Below are 19,661 nucleotides of genomic sequence, written 5' to 3'. Positions count from 1 at the left end.
TAAAAATCACATCAAAAATTGTATTAAAATGAGTAATTAAAATAAACTATTAGACTCTTTGACATAACTTCTTTCACAAGCTTTCCCTTAAAAAAAGGGCAAAAAAAAAGAAAAAAAAAAAAAGGAGAACTTCTTTCATAAGCAGCGGATGAATGCTGGTCCATACTATAGGCCGCTGCTATGGTATTTACGATGATTTCAGAGTACATAAAAGTTAAAAGCACATTCTTCGACACATGATCGAGAAAGAAAAAAATCGCACGTGGAAATGATACAAATCCGATGGTAGAAAAGGCCCAAAACCCATCAACTAACTAAGCCCCACGAAAATTCCATGTAATCCGCCCACACCTAACCAACTCTACAATCATTTTAGCTGAGCTTTTATTTCTCTCTCTATATATAAAATACACAATAGCGTAAGATGACAGTCTTTCTGAAGACGGCTGTGAAACAAAAAGGCCAGACGGCAATTCCGATCAAATCCTCTCTATTATTTCCTCTCTTCGAGAGAGAACTCTCTAGGTTTTCCCCTTGGCTAAGCTTTTCCATGTGCTCTCCTGCACCGTACCTCTGACTACTACTCCACTGGCGGCGGGGGCCCCACCGTAAATGTCTCTCGTGCAAACCTCCACCGTCGATTGCGTCCCCCAGCGCACCGGCCCAACCTCCACCACCACGACCACAACCATCAACGCGATCATCACCGCCGTCGATCAGCCGCGGCTCTCGTCAAAACGCAAACTGGACGACTATGGTGACGACGAGAACGACGACGTTTTCCCCGAGTTTGTCTCCGTCAGAATGAGGAAAGACGAACCCAACGCCGTCCACTCCTCTTCCGACGCACCATCCCACGCCGTCACCGCCACAAACGCCACCACCTCTCAGTTCAATCCTAGGGTTCCCGATGCCCGATCGGCCTCGCGCGCGTGCGCGGCCCAGGCCGAGTTGACTCAGTCCGCGTCGCGGTTACAGTTTTTCATAAGGATGATCTCCGAGGGGAAAACTATGGTAATCCAAGCTTACACGGACGACACCGTGCGATCTGTCCACGAGCGAATCCAATTGCAGACCGGGATTCCGGTACACGAGCAGAGACTGATATACCGAGGAAGGCAGCTCCAGGCGGAGCGATCCCTCTCCGAGTGCAACATCCAAAACGACGCCGGACTGCAATTGGTTGGCCGTATGCGCAGCACGGAGCACCCTCACGCCTGGCAAGTCATCAACGACATCGTTTCAGTGGTGTGCCGTCTCTGCCGAGGCGAACCGTTCCCTTCGGCAGCGAAATACATTAAAGTCAGGATGACGGAGTTCTTGACAGTGATGCCGAAGGACGAGGAGCAATTGGCCTCCGGCCATTTACAGATTTTCTTATTGTCTTCCGCTCCGGCGGCGTTGGTGATGCTCTATATGTCGCCGATCAAAGGTAACAAAGACTGTGCGGATAGCTCAATTAGGCATTTTTTGAATTCAAGTCGAAATTCGTTGCCGAAACAGTATCATAATTATTGTGCACCTCTAGTTTTAGAGTTTTGTAAGTTGCTTAGAAGAGCTGCAAATGAGGATCCTTTATATTTATCGTGTCGGAGTACACTTGGGTCGTTATTGGAATCGATTGGATCCCCGGAGAGTTCTAAAGGAGTGATTGTGATGCAGGAGATTTTCCCGTTTGTTAGTGAGCTGGCGAGTAGGTTGTCTAAGGACTTAGGTTTGAGTATGGAATCGCCCACAGGCGTGGGGCCACAATTGGGTGATGTTCGCGATTTTGCTGCTTTCTTGCTCCCTCTGCGGACTGCGATCACAGAACAAGTTGGGTTTCGGGGTCCAAATCCTGTGTCGGTGGGTGGTACTGAGCCTAAGCATCCATTGTATGGGGAAGAGATTGAGTTTCTTCATCTTTTGTTTATTGATTTGTTGAAGAGAATGGGGGAATGCCTCCACAAGATGGAGGAGTGCTTGGCTGTAAAACACAAGGGGGAAGGTGAGAATATTTATACTGGTTGGTCTCAATATCTTGCCATATTGAAGGAGCTCTATAGCATTTCCCAACTTTATCAGGGCGCTGAAGAAGAATTTTGGACAGTTCTGAGGCTTGGAAAGTCCTCACTATGTGCGCTGATTGTCAGATATGCAAAGCGAACTGATGATCATCAGTGGCTTCTTGAGCGAAAGGACGTGACTGATTTTGAATCTAGGAGGCATTTGGGGATGATGATGTTTCCAGAGGTAAAAGAAGACTATGAGGAGCTGCATGAGATGCTCATTGACAGGTCTCAATTGCTTGCAGAATCGTTTGAGTATATAGCACGGGCAGATGCTGAGGCTCTACATGCTGGTCTCTTTATGGAATTCAAAAATGAGGAAGCTACAGGTCCTGGTGTATTGCGGGAGTGGTTTTTTTTGGTGTGCCAAGCTATATTTAATCCACAGAACGCGCTCTTTGTGGCATGCCCAAATGATCGTAGAAGGTTTTATCCAAGTCCAGGTAAACTTCAGTTGGCTTTTAATAGATTTTTTTTTTTTTTTTTTTTTTTTTGGGGGGGTGGGGGTGTTACTACATGATTAGTGATTGAGCTAAACCTGTTGAAATATGATATGGGGTATAGAATGAAGAATTTGGCACTTAAAAATGAAGATTTGTACGCTCCTCCATGCTATGGCTGTGGAGGTGGGGCTGCCACATTCCTTGGGTTTCTAAGGGAAGTAATCCCAATTATTTTTTATGGGGCTGCTGAATCTGAAGTGAGCTTAGTTGATTCTTAGAACGGTTCTAGTTTATTTACAGTTGTTAAACAGATACTGGTCTATCGAATAGAGTAGCACGTCTTTTTTTTACTGGGGTGTTGTATCGATAAGAGAGTTTTTGATGATTTATGATGTATAATTCCATAGAACCATATAAAATCATTGTCATACTTATTTGTTAATCTTCATCTAGTTCAGTGGTGTCTATTAGGAGCTGAGTGTGTTTGACATATATGGTTAGTTTATGGAGAAGTTGGACTTACTACTGGTACTGCAGCCAGGAGACCAAAAACATATTTGGGATTTGCGTTAAGGAGCTTACAAAATATTTTTAGTACATAAAAAGTAGGTCTTTTTGGTAAAAAAAAAAAAAATTCAAAAAGTACTTATTTTGACTTTTTTGCTCTATAAAAAAAGGAAACACACTTTTGGGAAAAAGCTCTTACTGGCTTTAAAAGCTTTATTTCTCAACCCAATCCCAAACATGCTTTAATTATGGGCATGTTTATGATAAGTTGAATCCTTTTGTATTCATTTTCATTTGCTTAAGTTCTATGGATGATTAGAATCATATGGAGAGTGACGATGATATAAATGTGAGTCCTGTGGAAGTCCTTTATTTTTAGTGCTGGGTGCTATGGTTTTTTATGTTAATGAAGGATTGAAAGATGATAGTGACGACTATTTGAGAGGTTCTTAGTATATACTGGTTATGGTATGTTCTAGTTCTGGTATGAGTTGATGTAAACTTGAGGTAGATGATAGAGTATTGATACACAAAAGCGATGCATCAATGTCACGATTTAGGAAAAGCGTTGGTTACATTTGCGTTATTATCCCAAAATGAGAAATCAAAGTTGTAAATGCAGCTTCGTAGAGTCACTTATATATATAGCTTCGTCTTATCTAAATAGGAACTAATGTAGGGTCTAGCACCCATACAATACCTTCATAATCCAACCCACTCACTCAAGGTGAGAATTATTTTTTTGGGTTATCACAATCTCCTTTACTAAAATCCCTAACGTTCGCATTAGGGCTTACATCATGCCATATTGCCCCAATGCAACTTGGTGTTACTAGATTGATTTTGATATCATTTGTCATAACTCTGGAAAAACACTAGTCACATCTTTGTTATTAGTAGTGGTTTTTGCTTTTAATGATATTTTAATTACTTATTGAAAAAAGAAAAAGAGAGAGATGAAGGCTTTGTGGAGGTTGGTAGTCGAGGCAAAATATGATAGTATGAGCAGAGGTTGGTGTTCTAAGGAGGTAGAGGGACCCTATGAAGTTGGAGTGTGGAAACAAACTTATTAGGAGGGGGTGAGGAGTTTTTTCGATATTTTTCATATACAAAGTAGATGGAACTAAGATTAGGTTTTGACATGATATATGATGTGTGGATCAACCACTAAAGGAATTTTTTCCAGAGTTGTTTAGTGTTGCTCGTTGTAAGGAGGTGTTGGTTGTGGATAAGGAGTTTTCCAATGGAAATATTCAGTGAAATATATCTTTTAAGATCTGTACATGATTGGGAGGTAGATTTGGTGATTGCGTTTTTTGATTTGTTGTACTCCCTCAAATTGAGACAAGGTGGTGAGGATAGTATTTGGTTATCCAGTTTGAGGGTTTCATCTTTTGGAAGAGTATTAGGAAAGTCAATGTTCCATTGATAGTGAGTTTTTTTGTGTGGACAGCGGCTCTTGGTAAACCTGATGAAAAAAAAATAGTAGTGGAATGGTATTGCATATGTAAGAGGAGTGGGAAATCCATTGATCATCTTCTTCTAACTTTATATATGGACAATGAGGGTGGTGTTCTAGTGAGCTTGTTGGGGCATGTGGAGCCCTATGCCATTAGAACATCCTGGTCAAATTGCTTAATATATGGATTGGCGTGTATACTATTTAACATTTCTCTAACTTTTATAAATTTGTGGATTTCTCTTATTTTAATCATTAATGGGGATTATCTCTTGTATACATCTTGTGTATTAGGTTACCCTCTGCACCTATTAATGATATACATTAGTTATTAATAAAAAAAAAAGGAAGTTATAGTTGAAGTTCCTTAGAGGTTCAATTACATGATAGTACATGGAATGTAAAAACATAGAAAAAAAATTCCAAAATTAATGTCGAATGCAAGGTTATCATGATGAAGATTATGTGCTTTCAATTCCAATACAGCTTCCTTAAGTACTGAAAATTTTCATGGAAGGTCAACATCACAATGGCATGGGTACTCTAGATAGATGCATGGTACAAACTAACTACAGAATCATTGACTGTGAATGAGACCGTATTGACCCCTTTCCACATGCAAAGCTATTATTTCTGGAACAAGCTGTTCTATATTGTGATATCAGTTCAATCGCAGGGTAACTGACATGGAATCTGTTTGGTATTGCTCTGTTTTTGGAAGTTGTATCATCATGCAGAATTTCCTTGCTTTTTAGCTTTCTGGATTATGCTTCTATTTCTGCTAGAATGTTTGAGACTTCTTAAATTATTTCATGTTCTGTTTTAGTAAGTAATTTTTTTGGTGGCAAAGAATCCCTTTTTCCAAAGAGAATTATGATCGGTTTATGCGTTGTCTTGTGCGTGCAGCATCTAAGGTGGATCCCTTGCACCTTGACTATTTCAAGTTCTCTGGTCGGGTAATTGCATTAGCTTTGATGCACAAAGTGCAAGTAGGCATTGTCTTTGATCGTGCCTTCTTCTTGCAATTAGCTGGAAAGTACATTTCCTTGGAAGATATAAAGGATACAGATCCATGCTTGTATAATAGCTGCAAGCAGATTCTGGAGATGGATTCTGATTTTATTGACGCAGATGCATTAGGACTAACATTTGTTAGAGAAGTTGAGGAGTTAGGATCCAGAAGAGTTGTAGAGCTTTGCCAGGGTGGGAAAAGTATTGTTGTGAACAGCAAGAACAGAGAAGAATATGTTAGACTTCTTATTGAGCATCGCTTTGTCACATCTATCTCAGAACAGGTATCGCATTTTGCTCAAGGTTTTGGTGATATTCTTTGCAACTCTGGGCTCCAGAAGTTCTTTTTCCAAAGTTTAGAGCTGGAAGATCTTGATTGGATGCTTTATGGAAGTGAAACTGCTCTCTGTGTTGATGATTGGAAGGCACATACCGAGTACAATGGCTACAAAGAAACAGATCCTCAGATATTCTGGTTCTGGAAGGTAATTGCTTGCAGGATTTTACTTTTATGAACTCTACATTGGCTTCTTTGAAAGTCTACATAGTCTTGTCTCTTGTGTTTCCAGATTTTCTGTTAATTTATTTTAGCAAATGCTAAGATTAGTTCCTGTACTTTGTATTGTGGGCTGCTTTTTGGGTGAAGTCTTCTTTGTGGGGAAGGCTAAATGCCTTTTTGTGCCCTGCCAGACCACTCCTTGTTTATCAAGAGATCCACTAATTATCATCTACCACCCTTTCTTTCGTCTTGCTTAATGTTATGAAACATATCTTTTATATACTGGGTATGATGCGAAATGCAGCAGCAAGAGTTAATTAGGTCCTTTAATTTTATTTAGGTTTTAATTGAGTTATTAATTTATGTTTTATTTAATTTTTATGAGTCGATTATTATTGTAATTCAATAAAAGGACATTGCCGTTGTCCTAGGTTATGTTATGTTAGGTTAGGTTACATTAGGTAAGTTAATAAATGGGCGTTGCCCTAAGGTTAGGATTAGGGTTTTGTCTTTAGTCTATTTAAGCATAATTTTCTTTTGTATTTAGCTGCTTTTGATGAATAATTTGATGGACATGGTTTTGTCTCCTTCTCCCCCCTGATTTTCCCTCTCTTTCCCGTGCTTCTCTCTTCTTTTCTCTCTTTCGCTCTCTGGATTTGTCTTGCATCTGGGTACCTTTGAATGCCTATAATACCTTGACCATTGTGTATGGCTTAAACAGGATGAATTTATTTGTTGTAATTTGTGCGTGGATATGCTAATATTTGTAGTGCTGTATAATAATGGAAGTTAGAAGCTAAATCCATATGATTATAATTGATTCTTGCATGGTTAGAGTTTGATGAGATGAATAATAATCACAATCTATATTAGGAAATTTAGGGAGGTACTTTGATTCTATATACAACATTTTTACATACCTTCTTTAGGTCATGTCGTTGAGTTGGAGGTGCCGTTGTTGAGGCCATTTGCAGTTGAAGTAGGGCGTGATTAATGAGGTTGAGAAGTACTTCTAGAAAATCGTGTGTGACATTTTTGAGCAACATACATTTAAGAGTCGAAGGGAAAAAGTTATAAGATGGACATAGGATTGTTATGAAGTTCATTGTTATTACATATTTTTTCTTTTCATGCTTAAATAATCTCTTACATTTACTTATCAAACAAAAAAAATCTCTTACACAGAAGTCTGCAAGGAAGTTTTTCTTAATCATATTTGTAGGTACTTTTTGTAGGGTTAGTTGGTTGTGTTAGATTGGCTCCTTAAGAGGTTAACTATATGATGGACTTGATGAATGAGTTGTGGTTTGCTATAGCCTGGAGATGGTAGATCACCTTGGAACCATTGTTCTTTGCCTATCACATCTGAGCTTCTTGTTATGCCAATGGGATGACTTGGGACCTTCAGTTCATCCTATCTTGATGGAGAAAATTAAGAAGAATGACTACCTGAACCTTTTTTATTTTTTAACTATTGGGAAGTTGACTTTTTAAAGATTGAAACTATTAAAGGTGGTACCTTAGGCTAATGGCCATTGGCTAAATGGCATCTCCACCCTCATAAGAATGGGGTTGGTGGGTCCAATCATGGGATTATGTCCCATGGGTGTGTGAGGTTCTTACGAATAAAAAAAAGGGGTCAAAATATGTCAATGAAGTTTTAAAGAGGCTTTAGTGGCACCCTTACCCTGTTTTATTGTTACCAAGTGAATGATAATTATTGATTTGTCAGTTTTTTCTTTACAAGTTCTTATTATTCTGTGCGATATGACATGTTAATACCATATACTGATTTCACAATATTAAAACATGTCATGTGAATCAAATATTAGGAAATTAATAGAAAATATATAAAACATTGTGATTATATGGCTTAAAGTGGCAGTCAGGATAAGGATGTGAAGGTCTACCACATCAACAATTGTCATTCACATTGTGACAGTAAGAGAATTTTAAGGACCAAAATCTTACTTTTACCAAAAATAACAAATATAAAAAAAGAAAATGAAGAAAGAAAGGGATGTCTTAGAGAGAGAGAGATGAAAGATGCTATGAGAAAGATGATCACAATATAGACTGATGTTCTTTCAATTGAAGCTTGTGTGAACAATATGGTGGTATTGGACCAAGTTTAGATTGTGCCAGGAAGATGGATTGGATCTTATTGAGGTGATCGGTGTGAGAGGTACAGAAATAAAGACCTCCTTATGCTCTGTGTTGGCACAAAAGGCACGTGATACAGTTCTTAAGAGTTGTATTAGTGTGAGTTTTGAGAAGAATAGTGATGAAGCTGACTACCTCTATCATGTTTGGGTGAAAGACGAGGAAGTCATTTTCTTTTTACTCAATTTTCGATAATTGGAAGATCATTGAAGAAGAGGTGGTCCCATGGTATACGAGATGATGGAACTGAACAGAAAGAAATGCTTTTGAATTAGTGAAATCTTATGGATGCCTAGAGTACCATATCACTATCATGGATTTGACTTATGTATCAGCACCTCACAATGTGATGCCTTGAATGCCATATTCCAATTGTGGATTGTGATTATATGGTTATATTACCCTTTTCTAGTTGATATATCCATTAACATCAACTTGAATTTAAGGTTTGATGATAATATGGTCCGAGATGAAAATATTCATAAAAAAAGGGTCCTCGATGAAAATCCAAGTACAATGTAAGATTTTCATTAGAGTAATGTTATATACCATACTTTTACCCCACTTTGCTGACAACCTAACTCACGTTCCTACCGTAAGATAATTAAGCCTTTGATGTGCCTGATGACAAGGCAGTAGCATTTGTTCCAAATAATTCTTTCTCAATTTCGCGTATAAGAAGATGTCAAATGACCTGTGTTTAGCACACTTTAGGCCAAACAGTCAACGAATGTTGAACTCTAAGTAGATGGAGTTGTCTCTATTTATTGACCAATATTAAAGTTATATCCATTGAAATGCATTAGATGTTTGTGGTGTGGAAAAACACTAGGATGGGGTTGGTGATTTCTCTAGATTTGTGAGTTTTGAGGTGCGATGGGTTCAAAATCAGTTTTAGCATGATGTTTGGTGTGCAAATCAGACACTGAAGGCATCTTTTTTGGTGTTGTTTAGTATTGCCCGCTATGAGGAAGCCCCGGTAGCAGATTATGTGCAGTTTTCTAAAGACTCTTTATAGTGGAATATTACCTATATCAGATTAGTGTATGATTGGGAGGTGGACTTGGTCACCTCTTTCTTTAATCTTCTGTATTCCCTCATGTTGAGACCAGGTGTTGAGGATAAAATTTGTCAGATCTCTTCCGAAAGGCGGACGTTCGAGGTCAAATCTTTTTATCATGCGCTTTGCTGGCTCTCCCTTTCCTTGGAAAAGCCTTGGAGAAATGAGGCTCCTTCGAGAGTGGTGTTTTGTGTGGACAACAACATTAGGGAAGATTTCGATTATGGATAACCTGAGAAAGTGGTATGTTATATTGATGGATTTGTGCTACATGTGCAAGAAGGGCGTGAAATCCATTGCTCATTTGCTTCTCCACTGAGAAGAGATTTGTGGGTTTCGATTTTGTCTTTTCGGGATAAAGTAGCCAAAGGGTGGTGGAGTTATTGGCTGGTTGGGGAAGATCAATTTGTTAGCCTTTGTAAAATAGAAGTTTGGAAGACGGTTCTCTTGTGCATAACCGATATTTAAAGAGAACACAATGCTCGAAATTTTGAAGATTGTGAGAGGATGGTGATAGAGTTGAAAGCTATTATGTTTAAATTTCTTTATGTTTGGATGACTGTTCTTGCTTTCTAGTTGTTTAGATTTTCTAGATTTGTGTTCTTTTCTTCTTCCTAATTGGTTGCCTTTCTTGTATACTTTGTGTACTTTTTATGCAAAGCAATATAGGGAAATGGCTTTTTTAGTAAAGCAATATACTTCATGTGTAGTTGGATTGCACTGATTAACTTGTTAAAATAAAAGAAAGGAGAAATGCATTAGGTGTTGCCAATTTGTTATGATGGTTATTATCATCTCATGCTTAAAAAAAAAATTGCAGATTGTTGGAGGGATGTCTGCAGAGCAGAGAAAGATTCTTCTCTTTTTCTGGACCTCAATCAAGTATTTACCGGTGGAAGGTTTCCGCGGTTTGGCTTCCCGGCTTTATATATACAGGTCAGCAGAGCCTCATGATCGACTGCCTTCATCTCACACATGCTTTTACAGGCTCTGTTTCCCATCATATCCATCAATGGCTGTCATGCAAGATCGCCTTCACCTTATCACCCAAGAACATGTAGGCTGCAGCTTTGGTACTTGGTGAAATTTCTACATCTGCATCCGGGTGAAAAGCGTTTTTGACTGCACATACCACAAGATGTATTCAGCTTGTACAGAGATTATAGGATAATTGCGTTTCTCATTAGACTATGTAAGAAGCTGCTGCTATAGTTATCTTTATCTTTGCTTGAAGATTCCAATGTCATTGCTCTTTTTGTCTACTGTTTGTATAGCTATAGTATAAATAAAGCAGGGGGGCAGGAAAAAAGAAATCTCTCTGCTTCCATGGACTTCTTTCTAGTATTAGATATTGGCTTATCATGACATGTAAAAACACAGGGATTACGCAATGACATGCAGGTCTGTCTCCTCTTTAATATTTTTCTGATTTTGTTAGTGTATGAATTGTTTTTAGATTTTTTTTTTTTTTTAATTTAGAAAATATTTAGGAAGTAGAGACTATAGCCATAATGAATGCACCATTTCACTTCTTGTTCTTCTGCAGATGCAATGGGTAATTAGTATAGGAGAGCAGCGGCCACGTCTCTATTGTCAAGCATCAATCAGCATTAAGGGAAGAGTATCAATTGTAATCACTCCTGCGGTGAATTTCATTCAACTTTTGTGTTGCTCCCTGTCAGAATTACCAAAAACAATTGCCTTTAAAAGCTTGGAAAAATAATTTATTTCTTCAAGGTACTTTCTATTGTTAACAGATCTCTCCTCTATTTGTAAAGAGAGGAACTCACATCTCTACTAGTAGAGATCTCCTCTCTCCCCTAGTAGGAGCCCTTTACTCCCTTATGTATGCCCATAAGGAGGAGGCTTCCTGCCTCCTTTCCTTCCCGTCCCCGTCTCACCTGTCTCATTCTCTCTCTTTCTCCTCCTTTTGTTTTGTCATTTTTGAAAGCTAACTGTACAGCCATCCACCCATGCGTCCCCACCACCGCCATCGGTCCCTCTCTGTCTCTCCTGCCCTCTACCCAATTTTGCGGTCAATTTTCAGTTCTTTTATGATTTTCTTGAACTCTATATTGACCTTATCGGTGTGTTTGTTGGGGGTCCCCTACCTCCTTATCTTCTTATTTTACTTTTAATGACTTTTATATTACCAAAAAAAAAAAAAAAAGCTGTTAATTAAGTCGACAAATTAACTGGTATTTAGTTGGTAATGCCAAAGATAGCATTGCCACTAAAAGCTAAGTCGACAACTTATTTTTGAAGGGGAAAATTTTTCGTGTTAATTAAAATTTAGAAGGCAGCCAGGTTGCTTTAGATGACCTTTCGGCTTATGAAAATGTCTAAACTGTTTACCAAGGCAACATACTCTTGTATAAAGACGTTGGGTAAGAGAGTGTCAAATTTATTTTAAGGAACCTAACCTTTAAATATCATAACTTTGCACTCGGTCCTCTTTATCGGTTGAAGAATATTGTTTAAAAAAATTTCATATATATTTCTGAGATCTATGAGTTGAAAAATAGACAAAAATGATGCAAAAAGAGAGAGGAATACATCGAGACTCTGAAAGAGCATCTTGGGTAACATTTTTTCTTTGATGATTATCTTTCTCTGCACCAATCTTGGTGTTCATTTCAACAGATTAATCTTTGAACTTCTTTCATGTCCTGCTTTGCCTAATTGATAGACAGAGCATGGAATCATTTCAATTGCTTAAGAACTTCTTTTCCATTAGTTTTTTTCTTGCAGGTGGCACCAGCATTGCCGGAGAATGAGACAACTAAGGTGTCAAGCCTGAAGAGAACCTAGAAGGGGTTGTGGCCTAACTCGAATCCAATGCCATTTGTTGTCCAAAAAAGTGGGGGTAGGGGTAATAACATATAAGGGGCTACGAGAGGAGATCTGTTTGAGAAGAGCTCTCATGTCTGAGTGGGCTTTTATTCGAGTAGCCCCCTGCTTGGACGGAGCTCTCTTGCTCTCACATACTCCTGTCTAAAGAGGAGGGTACATAGATAATAATAAATAGGGACGAAACCATAAATTTTAATTGGGAGTGCCAAAGCATGAAGACAATAACTCTACAGCCAAGGGTCTCATAGTAGTATTGAAGCTTCTCTTCTATTGTGTTTTTTTTTTTTTCTCTCTCAATTTTTTGGTGTTTCTCGGTTGTCTAGGTTTTTTTTTTTTTTTTTTTTTTTAATTTTTGGGTGGTTTCTGAGGAACTAAGAACTACTATTGTTATCAAATAACAATTAGAAGACATTGTAGTATGCAATCAATTGACTTAAGATACCTGAATGAAAAAAAAAATAATAAAAAAAATAAAAAAATTGACTTAAGATACCTAAAACACCTTGAGGTGTTATCTATGCAACATTTCACTTCCCATTCCTCGAAGGAGATAATGTATAATTGATGTAGGAGCTGTCCACATCAAATTTTTAGACATATTCTTGATAAATTGCATGGATTAGGATAAATTTTAATTATTTAATTTGAAAAACGCTAGTCACATCTGTATTATTATTTTAAAATGGTGATTAGCGAAGTTGCAATTGAAACTATCTATAATAGCTTATAAAGCTCGATCTCACATAGTAATAAACTAATATGTGACATAATACTCGTGAGCTCTTTCATAATCCATTCACTCTCTGTGGACTAATCATTTTCTCAATGTATTTAGATCAAGAATATGCATCATATTATTAAAACAAAAGAAAACAAAAATAACAGTAATATCATTATTCAAATCTAGAGATCACATCTCATATCACACCATATCAAACTCACCTGAACCCTCCTGGAACCAACATCCACACCCTTCCCCCCCCCCGCCAAGCACATGACTTCATCCTTTTATATGTAAAGCACCCAGAGTTTCTCCCATCTATGCACCATTACAAATATTAGGCAAGTGGAAGAATGCTGGAGTGGATCCAAGTGCTTACATTGACAAAGCTTGGAAATTTCAAACCCATCCAAAGACTAATTACCTTAATCATAATCATAATTAAACTAAATAAATAGAAGAAAATAGCAGACCAACTAAAACCCTCCTTTCCTCTCCTCTAGCTTCACATCATTCAACAGAACTACTCCTCAGTCTTCTCAACTGGAACTTCAGTGCTAGCTTCTTCTGCTGCTTCAGCTGGCTTCTCTTCCTCAGCTGGTTTCTCTACCTCAGCTGGGGCTGCTGGAGCCTCAGTGGCTTCGGTAGTCTCTCCTTTGGGCTCCTCTGCAGCAGGCTCTGCTTTCACTTCTTGAGTCTCCTCTTCTTTCTTCTCTACTGCAGGCTCCTCTGCCTCAACCTTGGCTTCTTCTGTCACCTCCTTGGTCTCAACTTCAACAGGAGCTTCAGGTTCTGCAGCCGCAGGTTGCTCTGCTGCTGGGGCTTCAGGTGTTGCTTCTTTTGGTTCTTCAGTGGCTGGCTCTGGGACAGTGGGTGCTGCCACTGTCTCCTCAGTCTTGGTCACCTCAGTTTTCTCGTTCTCTGGGAATGCTATTGGAGCCGATGCAACCTGCTTAAATGAACAAACCAATGAAAAATAAATTCTTAAAAACAACTTTAAAAAAAAGATTTCATGCTTTGTTGATCACCAATCAGTTGCACTCCTTTATACAAAACTGAACAGAATCGAAAGTTTTAGGATCAATGCATTGAAGAAAAAGATATAAAGTAACCAAAAAATATGAAAAACAAACACTACAACATAAAATTTTCCATACCGATTCTTTGTTATATAGTTATCAAATGAGGTAACAATCCAAAAAACAAGTATTGATCAGACCGGTACTCTGTTATCAAGGTTGATGATTTGATCTATCAAAATAATAGATTTAGTTTGAGATCAAGTTAGTGCCATAGCACATGTTCTATTATCATATAAGATCACACAATACTAGCTGAAGATGGATTGATCCATCACTTGTGAAAGAGCTAGAGTGTTTTCAGTAACATACCAAAAGATTGGATTTTTTTTTTTCATTTTTTGTCTGATCATAATATAAGCAAGGAAAATCATTTGGATCAACCAGTCAGGTTGATCAGATATTATAGAAATAGACAAGGGACTCATCTATCGTCTGAGATAGTATCATAAATGGAAATCTGCAATGGGATTGTTGGAAAAAACAAATAGGACTCCACAAATACTTTGAGCACTGTCAAAGGTGGAATTGCAGAACGATCTATCAGAAACCGGATGCAAATGGGTAAACAACATAAGCAAAAGTGAAATATTATGAGTCGATCAATATACCTCGACAGTGGCCATTTGGGATTGAAAGGAAAGTGAAAAAGAAGTTGAACAGAGAATGGAAAGAGGTGAAATATATGAGTAAAAGAAAGCAGTGAGAAAGAGCAATTGTGAGTGAGGTGAGGAGCTGATCAAAGTGAGAGAGCTATATATAGAGCCAGAGGAGTGTGAGAGCCTAAAGAATCTTTGCAAGAAGACACCTCATGTCACTGACACTAATTAAAGGACATCAAGCAGTCTAGCTGTATGTTTTTTCCTTTGTATTTTTAATGAATTAAAGTAGTTTTGATCGCTTTAATTTTAAACCATTGTTGTAAATATCAAATGGTGGAGGCCATATGTGATATCTGTATCATATCTTATAAGTGGGTTTCTGTGTGTTTTGTGCAGTGGGGCATGCAGGTAGGTTGGCTGTATCATGCCTTCATGTTCTTGCTTTTATTTCTTTCCCATTGTTTTTGTCTTAATATTGACCCACCATAAATAACCTCACCTTTACAATTGTCCCAAAAAAATTAAATCCTTTGAGTACATGGAGAGTTATAAACTTAAGTAGATACAAATTCTTCTACTTGGATTGTTTTATTTATTTTTTATTTATTTTTTTTTTCACTGCAACGCATAAAACCAGCATAATAGTCTAAAGTGTTCATTATAGGTTATGTTTGGCAAGAGGCCGGACTGGAAAGAGGACTCGTGACCCAAAATCCAAAATTTTTTTTACACTTTTTCTCTTAAAATTAATTCCGATATTCTTACTTTTTACATCAAATTAATCATTTTTTGTTATTATTAAAATAAAAAAAATCACTACAAAACAAAATTTTTCACATTTTTACATAAAACATTTTTACTTTTTTCTCTCACATCAATCAAATCTGCTACAGTACCGATCTACTTTTAAAGTCTATTCTACTACCAAACATAGCCTATATAAATTTAGGGTTGTAATCGAGCCGAATCGAGCAAAATATAATTAATTTAACATGTACAAATTCAAAAAAAAAAAAAAAAAAAAAAAAAGAAGAAGAAGAAATTATATGAAAAGATTGTTCTTGGTTTTAAAAGCAACAAAAAATGAAAAGAAAAGAAAAGGATTGGGCTTCTGTAATTGTCAAAAAAATTAGGAGCAACTTTCACTTTAGTAGTCACTTTTTTTGTTGGTTTAACTTCAATCGTTTACTACCATTTTTTTTTTTTTTTAAGGTTTTCATTAACACAATCAATCACAACACACCACTCTTTCTCAAAAACCAAACACATTCCATGATTGATGTAATGGACATGAGCCAAACAAAAGCCAACAATGGCTCGTAAGGGCGGTGGCCAAAGTGATGGGGCCCTTGCATCACCAACTGCGATCATTGCCGTCTATTGAGCCCCACACAAATTTGAAATGCTATCGTGGCCAACTTTTCCTTCCTTGATCCACCCCCTTGCTCCTACCTTTGGGAACCGACCCTCTCCAAAAGATGAACCTCCCTGGGCCCACTTGTAGATGCTTTCCAGGTCGGACTCTCGTGACTCGGGACCCACTTGCAGCCGTCTTATTTGCCACGCCGGATCACAGTCACTTCCTCTGCTCATCACCTTGGAAACCCAACATGTTACCAACCATACCCCCACTATTGCCTTCCAAATTATACACATTTCAAGGCCATTTTCGGTTTTTTAATTCCTCATATACTTTTTAATGATCTAAAAGGACGATCTTGGTAATGAATTTAGTTGATTTTAATCCCAAGAATCTCGATGTGATATAAAGGTAATTAAAGTTTTAAGGATTCATGATTTTATATTGTTTGTTATGATTGGATTTTCAGCCGGAAAATGTCAAGTGTTTTTTTGTTTTTATTTGAATATTACTTTTTTAAAATCGAGCAAAAAAAATAAGGGCTAGTTCTTTTCTTTTCTTTTTTAATAATATCTTCTTTGTTAGAGAACACTAAAATAACACATAGCATTTCTCTTTTCAACCGTTTGTCCGTAAATTTGAATAAAAATTATTAAAAAAACCCATATGAGACACATTACTCATGCGAGATCTGATCGCCTGCCCATATAGATAGCTATTTAGATAGATAAGTTTCATATAAATCATCTCACAATTGCTTGCTGCAATAGTTAGTGAAATTCAAATCCAAATTGTTAATGTTATTATTATTTTAAAAAGTATTATCAATCAAAGAGCCCCTATCTTTTACTTTTACAACTCCTGTCCCAGCCCCCCATAATAAGAGGAAAAACAGACATCCTTGTGTTTGGCAAAGGGCCGGACCAAAGGACCGGATCGGACCGAACCCAAAAACTCAAAAAAAATTTCTCAAAATCAATCTCAACATTTTTATTTTTTACATCACATTAATTACTTTTTACTACTATTTAAATATAAAAAAAATCACTACAAAAATAAATTTTTTTACTTTCTTATACAAAATACCCTTATTTTATTAATCAAATCTACCACGATACTACTTCACTCTTTTTTCTATTCCATTGCCGAATACAGCTAATCCAAATTCAGTACACTAGATGCCTATAATAAGTAAGCATAGATGCAAGAGATTTAGTTGAATTTTGGACGCAAGCAATGATGCCACGAGAGCCGTGTCAGCAGGAATCTCTCCTTCCTTCTTTTTACGTATCGGTTTGGGCAAGACTGTGTGCACACATGCCCATCTTGATGGCTGCCATTCTTACAAGTAGATGTGATTTGCTCTGTAAAGTGCGAAAAAGTTGATGGAAAGTTGGACGGTGGAGAAGGGTTCCCGCTGGATCATGGACCCCCCACAACGACAACCTCATAGTAGCATGGCATGTGTAAAGCTTAGCATCCTACATCATAGTCTACTAGGCTTTTGTGGTTGCTGACACTTGTGGACGTGACCCATTTTGATTTACTATAAACTTTTTATTACGAAATTTTTCAGTTTACGAAACTTCTTATCAAAATTGGATCGGATGTTAGTCTATTGAACCCGTATTTTTTATATATAGCGAATGTAAGTTTTGTTATATACATGTCTAATAAAATTTGAAAAACTAGTTGATGAGACTTTTTATTTCATGTAGATCGGAAAAAAAAAAGCATATGAACCTCGTTAGGGTGTGTCGGTGGAAGAACACTCTTATATTTTATGCTAAAGTTTGAATTTGCTTAACGAAAAAGAGAAGAAAATTTAAAAAGTTGTTTGAGAAGAGAATGGTTGAATGAATCATTTTTCTTCTTTTTATGGAGAGTTTTTTTTTTTTTTTTTCCTTCACGTGATGGTTGTTTTAGAGGAGGAATGTTTAAGAATAACCGAATTGTTTCTAAGACTCTTATTCTATTAGGCAATTGCTTCCTCGTGTCTCAAGAATATCATAGCGTTAGAGTATACGTGGCTTGGGCCTGACTATTATTTTTTATAAACATTGTTTTCTTGGGATGGTTACAACTACTGTTTAGAGTCTATTTGGGTATGACTTATTTATAATTTTACCTGTTACAGGAGTCTTATTAGGTTAATTTTGGGCTGGAGGGCCCTTTACTTAGGATTATTCTTAAACACATCAAAATTAATAAAAACAAGAAACATTTGTCCTTAAAGCTCTTAAGTTTTACATCAAAAATTTCTTTCACTCCGCATGTCCAAGAAAAAACTGTCTTTTTCAGTCCATCAGCTGAATCACTTGAAACTTGATGAGGTGGACAAACAATTTTGAGCCTAGATGGGACCCAGAAGTCAATCGATAGTCAACATTCCTATAATTCTTCATCCTCCATGATATGATTTAATTAACATGTTGTCTCCTGCGTGTCTACACGTATGATGAGGCTGGCAATTGACATTAGCCCGGTGCAAATTGCGTAGGAAATGACTGGGGAGGACCTACAATGGCCATTCTGGTTGGCGGTGACCGGATGGCTTGGATTTAGGGTGCATTAGTAATTTCGATTTTAACTAAATTATAGAAAATTACATTTTTAAAAAATTGTAATTTAAAAATATAGATTTTTTGCGTTTTCAAATCGCTGGTAAAAAGATGTTTTTTTGAAAACACACAATTTTAAAAAGTAAACTGCAATTTTAAAAGTAAACCCGTGATTTTGCCAAACGCTAACGGACCTTTAATGAATAAATTTTTTAATAATTTTATTGTCCAAATTGCTATTAATTTAATTAAATATTAAAAAAATTATATATGAAACTCATCTATAAGAACAAATTTTGGATCATCTGTCCACCTGGCTAAAGCAAATAGATCCCATAAGATTCTAACATTTGATCGAAATTCGGATCCCAATTATGCATGTCATTTTCAAGTATAGTTTGGCTTGAGAAGTTGCCACAACTCTGTCCACGACTTTTTCCGTTTCACACGGTTTGAGAATCAAGTAGAAAACTGTTATAAGCACTTAGGTTTTGCTATAATTTGACCATATGTGATATGATGGAATGTCATAGAAAGGCATAAATAACATGTAATATTATTCTGGGAATTCGATATGCATATCACTTGATCTTTATGATGTGAAATTGATAAATATCACATGTTACTCTCGACACTATCATATCTGTCTTTACAAATTTATATGGGAGTTCATATTTTACGAAAATTGGTATTATCTAGCTGCAACATGACAATCTACATTTTAGAAATTGACATAATAAGTAATGCCTAATGTGTCACGTTAATTTGTAAACGTAACATGTGCCATGTGGACTGTGGACTGTCACGTGACAATCTTAAATGCATGACAAGTGTCGGGCGACCTCAAATTATAGAACTCAATTATTGGGAAATCCTTTTCCCAATTTTTTTATTGAGGCTGACTTGGGAGGTAGCTTTATGCCAACATCCCTTTCTTATTTATTGCGAGTCGACCAATGGGGAAACACGTATATTTTTCTCCTTGTACAGTTTTTACCTTTTTTCTTTAAGCAAACACTCTTAGCTCTTGTCAAGTCGGCACAGCAACATACCTGGCCCATTCTAGAAGGGGCTGCTTATGAAGTGGGCCTTTCCACAGAACATTTCACTCATTGATCAAAGGCTTCAAAATATCCAAAGTTCTCCGGCCGCTTCGGAAGGTCGTCTGAATCCAAATGGCTTCGAGTTCACTAAAGCGCCAACACTATTTGACTCTAATCATTGCCCACTTTCTTTGTCTTTCCATGTCTTGTTGCTTGTAAGTCATAACACCACACCACACCGTTTGATCATCT

General features: G+C 37.1%; 2 protein-coding genes across 2 annotated transcripts; one reads left to right on the top strand and one right to left on the bottom strand.

The window, feature by feature from the left end:
- The first annotated feature begins 432 nt into the window (after positions 1–432).
- Positions 433–10,612, top strand: LOC132170406 (E3 ubiquitin-protein ligase UPL5). Its single transcript, XM_059581386.1, has 3 exons — positions 433–2,491; positions 5,364–5,953; positions 10,011–10,612. Exons 1-3 carry the CDS (start codon positions 613–615, stop codon positions 10,272–10,274), a joined length of 2,733 nt encoding a protein of 910 aa, XP_059437369.1. The 5' UTR covers positions 433–612; the 3' UTR covers positions 10,275–10,612.
- A 2,305-nt stretch (positions 10,613–12,917) lies between these two features.
- On the bottom strand, positions 12,918–14,590 carry LOC132171386 (major latex allergen Hev b 5-like). The gene is made up of 2 exons (XM_059582692.1): positions 14,455–14,590; positions 12,918–13,713 (listed from the first exon to the last, which is right to left on the bottom strand). The coding sequence occupies exons 1-2, from the start codon at positions 14,467–14,469 to the stop codon at positions 13,288–13,290; spliced, it is 441 nt and encodes a 146-aa protein (XP_059438675.1). The 5' UTR covers positions 14,470–14,590; the 3' UTR covers positions 12,918–13,287.
- Between the last annotated feature and the right edge of the window lie 5,071 nt (positions 14,591–19,661).

Source organism: Corylus avellana, chromosome ca2 (genome assembly GCF_901000735.1).
Source record: "Corylus avellana chromosome ca2, CavTom2PMs-1.0".
NCBI lineage: Eukaryota > Viridiplantae > Streptophyta > Magnoliopsida > Fagales > Betulaceae > Corylus > Corylus avellana.
This window is presented reverse-complemented; position numbering and strand designations above follow the sequence as displayed.